This window comes from Sinocyclocheilus rhinocerous, unplaced genomic scaffold, assembly GCF_001515625.1.
Source record: "Sinocyclocheilus rhinocerous isolate Xijiao unplaced genomic scaffold, SAMN03320098_v1.1 scaffold1735, whole genome shotgun sequence".
NCBI classification, from domain to species: Eukaryota; Metazoa; Chordata; class Actinopteri; order Cypriniformes; family Cyprinidae; genus Sinocyclocheilus; species Sinocyclocheilus rhinocerous.
Genome location: NW_015642868.1, coordinates 464,456 through 469,069, shown reverse-complemented (window position 1 = coordinate 469,069; position 4,614 = coordinate 464,456). Strand labels below are relative to the sequence as shown.

Genomic DNA, 4,614 nt, shown 5'->3' with positions numbered 1-4,614 from the left:
TTCTGAGGAACTACATTGTTTGGTGGAAGAATAATGTTTTTATTAATATCATTACACTTTATTTGCTCGGTTTTATTTTGTGAAACCTTACTACGTATATGGAATAACCGTTTTATAAAAGCAATAAGCCCCATGAAGCCGTGGTTTACAGTGAATTTATAACAGCTAAGGGGCATTGTTAAGGCACGACGCGAAGCGGAGTCTTCTTGGGGCTTATTGCTTTATTTTATAATAGTAATTACATGTAACATGTGTAACAAGGACACCTTAAAGTAAAGTGTTACCCAGTTTTCTTACCACTGAGCCTGCCAGGCCATGAATCTAAAGGTGGGGTAGAGAAACCAGCCCATCTCAGACAGCGCCCCCTTCTGGTTGATCGCGAAGAAGTAGTTTGGAGAAGGTGTGACCTGGAATGTCACATTCACAGGGCGTCCCTTTCTATCGAAACAATCCACGTCAAAAATGACTGAAAAACATTTGTGAATGATTTAAAAAAATATATACAACACTGCATGATTTATCAGCCTGTTTAAATAATAGAAGTAATGCTGCAAACGTTGCAAATACACACATAGTTCTTAAGTAATAAATAATGAAGTGCTGAAATGTTATTATGACTTGTTTGACAACACACAACCAATCATAAACAGCCTCTGTGCTTATCTTATTCAAAATTCATGTGCCGTCACTAAAACTTTCACATGCGATTTTTCATGTGAAGGAAACTACACAAAAATGACAGCAAAAGAATTAAAGGGAGTGATAAAAGATATGTTTTATTAATAGGCTGAAATATACTGCAGCATTTTTACAGATGGCCAGGCTGTATAAAAATAAGTAGTGTGTTTGTATGTTGAATGTTTTTAATTAAAGTTATTAACTTCACACGTATACAAAAAAGAACCACTATTATTACTTGACTTCATCCTAAATTAAATAAAGAAAGAAAAAAAACTTTGTCTTTCTCTTTATTTATTCCTTCCCTTTCTAGCTTGTACTTATTTGAACAAATGCCTGAAACTTGGTATTACGAGCACTTCCTGTATCTGTTTGCCTCTTTAAGAAGAATCGCTTTATGTGTTCCCCAATTGTAAGTCGCGTCTGCAAAATGACTAAATGTAAATGTATTATTTATATACTATTATGTATTATTTTTCATAGTTATAAAGTATTTAGAATTAGCTTTTATTTTTCGCTTTCATTTTAATTTTAAGTTTTAGTACTTTTGTTGTGTGCTTTTGTCATTTTTATTAGTTTTTTTTTTTAATATTTCAATTTAGCCTTATTTTTTTATTTTTTGTTTTAGTTTTATTTTGGTACTTATTTTGTTTTACCGCAGTGCTTGAGTGACAGATGGTTCGATATGGACCATAGACGCAGGTATGTTGATGGAGGTGGAACAATCGTCTCCTAAGCAGTTCATGTCCTGTATGGGATTCCCAGGTAATGCATACACCAGCACTCCGGTAGCGTTCGATTCAGCCATGGTTTTTATCTTAAACATTTAAAAACATTGAAAATCAGGCCATATCTTGTATCTTGAACAAATATCCATGCTGCCTTGCTCATGCAGCTCACCTTTGTGAAGAAAGAGCAGCCACCCTCAGATACCCACGCGACTGCACCTTTGATAGATGCTACAGGTTCACAAGCATCACCTGCATCCAGCAGTCTGTAAGGATCTGCACCCCAGCGTCCATTCAGCCAGTCGTATCGGGCATTGAGACGCTTGGTGATCACCGGTGCGCTCCAGTCTGCAAATTCCAGAAAATTTAAGAAATGATGCCCCCAAAACAAATGGAACCTAGTCATGTGATCCCATCAAGACGCACTCACCTGGAGAGGAGAAAAGCACCTGAGCGAGGCCGCAGTTGTGTCCACCACATCCCCATGAGTACAGAACTCTGGGTAACCAGTTACCCAGCGCAGACACAGGAGTAGGAGAGAAATGCAGTCTGGACAAGATCTCTTTTCCTCTAACAAGTCAACAAAAATGGTGTTTGAATATTAATTGCCTTGATGTCATTTTTGCATACTGTGGTAATATCACACTACAGTTGCGACGTTTTTAAAGGTAATTAAAAAAAATACTATAGTATTACCATGATATCCAAACATCATAATATGACCTGGTATTTTTGATATAAATAAATAAATAAATAGTAAATTAAAAAAAAAATTATGAATTAAAAACCTGACTGTCTGCATCTATCTATCTATCTATCTATCTATCTATCTATCGTTCTATCTATCTATCAACACAGTGATGTGATATCAGATGGTAATACCATAGTACTTTGATATATTCTACAATATTGAATATTCATATATTTGTATACTACACACGGAAATTATTTAAATGGTTTTCCAAGGTAATTAAAATATTAAAAATGAATTTAAAAATATGATTAACAACAAGTACTTTTTAGTCCAAATAAAAAAATACATATATAAATAAATGAACCTATTTATACATACAGCGATGGTCTTCGATGGTAAGGTAATGTACTTTGTAATATCCTATAATAATAAGGTAGTGAAGTGTTTACATAGTTGTATACTGTTGTTATTATTTAAATGGTTCTCGAAGGTAATTTACAAAATACTACAGTATTAACCATGATGTCAAAAAATTATAATAAATAAATAAAATAATTGTATAAATAAAAAATGAATAATAAAAAATACATAAGTAAATAAATTAATACATTTTTAGGAATAAAAAAAAAATGGGTCTGTCTGTCCGCATCTCTATCTATCTATCGCTACAGTGAATGTTCATATATGTGTATACTATATGGTAATTATTGAAATGGTTCTCCAAAGTAATTTTGAAGAATACAACAGTATCATGTTGTCCAAAATCATAATAAAACGTGGTACTTTCTGGTAGAAAGAAAGAAAGAAAGAAAGAAAGCAAGCTACAGTGATGGTGTGAGATGTTAATGTGATACTGAATGTGTCAGTACCCATGAGCTGCGGCTCTGTACACCTGTTCTCTCATCCAGAGGGCGTCCTGCAGCGCAGTGTCATCCAGGGACAGCAGCAGGACTTCAGTGTTGGACGGCAGATATGTCAGCAGGTCCGACAGAGACTCGCTCCACGTCCACAGACACTCCAGAAAGGCGGATTTATTGGTGAACGCGTGAACGATGAGCACACTCCTCGAGTCGTTCTGAGGACTGTAAATAAACACTCCGTCCAGAGTTTGCACCTGGAAAGCAGGAGCAACATCACCAGGTTCAAACCCCTCCAGACCTTCAGTGGACCTTCTTTTGTATCTGGTGCTACCTGCATTCTGCTCCGCAGAGTCTATGTGCTGCAGATTATCAGAGGATTTCGCATTTCTCGGAGGAGACGTTGCATTAACGCGAAACGCAGCGCAGAAATATAACAGATAAAAACAAAGCAGCAGAAATCGACAATACAACATGGTTTTCAGCTGAGAACGGGCATTTCTTTGTTTATGAACACGCACGTGAACTGCACACGCTCCCGAATCTGTGTAGCTCGAACGTTACATTGTTTCACTTTTAATTCAAGTTCTTCCTCATTTAGATAAACGCGGGGGCGTGACCTACGGAGGCCTGGCAGGTTTGAGTGACACGATCAAATGGCCAATAAGAGACGAGAAGGAGCGTATTACTATGCAAAATACTAAATAGAATCATACAAAATAAATATTCAAAATACACTCAAATCTTAGAAAGAATGAAAAACAGCAACGAATGGAAAATCTATTTAGTTTTATTTAATCTGCGAACCATTTCAATGACTTTTATTTTATGTCCATTTTTGGGGCTTTCTTTAATATTTTATTTCTTCAAATGTTATTTGGTGTTATTTATATACGATCATAATACTTATAACTATTTTGATATTAGCTTTTATTTTTATATTTTTAGTTTTCATTGCATTTATTTCATTTTTCATCTATTTAGCCTTACTTTATTTTTGTCAGTTTTAATTTGTAGTCATTTTAGTGCTTCAACTTATACTTATTTTAGTTAGTTGCCAAGGCATTTTTATTCAGTTTTTTTTTTTCAATTTTTCATCTATTTATATTTTATTTTATTTTATTCCAGCTTTATTTCAATTAACAAAAAATTCTAATAGTTTTACTTTTAACAATAACACCAGTTTCATTTTTTTTCTTTCATCATATCAGCATCTAATGTTTCCTTTTTCTTTCGTCCTGTGCAGCACGCACTTTCAAATGTATTATATTAATTAATGTATTAATAAGTAATTTAATTACATGAATATTCAATAATCATATCTAATTAAGTTTATCAATTTAATTAAAATAAATTAAAATGTAATTAAAATAAATTCAATATTGATCATTAAAATTAGTAAATAGTATTTTAAAATGATATTAAATCAACAAATAAAAAAATAAAAAATAAAGATAAATAAATAGAGCCGCTAAAGAATCCTTTAAAAGAATCAGCCAACAGAAATATATATATATAAAATTTGTTCAAGAAGAGAAGAGAAGAGAACATTCTTTTAAAAGACAAAGCGGCTGCTAATGCTGAATCGTGTGTGAATCAATAGGTGCGTTCGACTTCATGCGGCGCCGCGCAAACCGATCGGCGGAGCAGAAAGTGT

The 4,614-nt window shown here is 33.7% G+C and overlaps 1 protein-coding gene across 2 annotated transcripts in view; it reads right to left on the bottom strand.

Annotated features, from left to right (window-relative positions):
- Nucleotides 1-3,570, bottom strand: part of LOC107756895 (uncharacterized) — an 11,596-nt gene extending 8,026 nt beyond the window's left edge. For both annotated transcript variants that reach the window (XM_016574218.1, XM_016574219.1), the window contains exons 1-5: nucleotides 2,970-3,570; nucleotides 1,837-1,976; nucleotides 1,579-1,754; nucleotides 1,335-1,495; nucleotides 298-438 (exon numbers count right to left, since the gene is read on the bottom strand). In XM_016574218.1, the coding sequence (XP_016429704.1) occupies nucleotides 298-438; nucleotides 1,335-1,495; nucleotides 1,579-1,754; nucleotides 1,837-1,976; nucleotides 2,970-3,433 (1,082 nt within the window). In that variant the 5' untranslated portion in view covers nucleotides 3,434-3,570. The remainder of the gene's footprint in view (nucleotides 1-297; nucleotides 439-1,334; nucleotides 1,496-1,578; nucleotides 1,755-1,836; nucleotides 1,977-2,969) is intronic.
- Nucleotides 3,571-4,614: the final 1,044 nt, after the last annotated feature.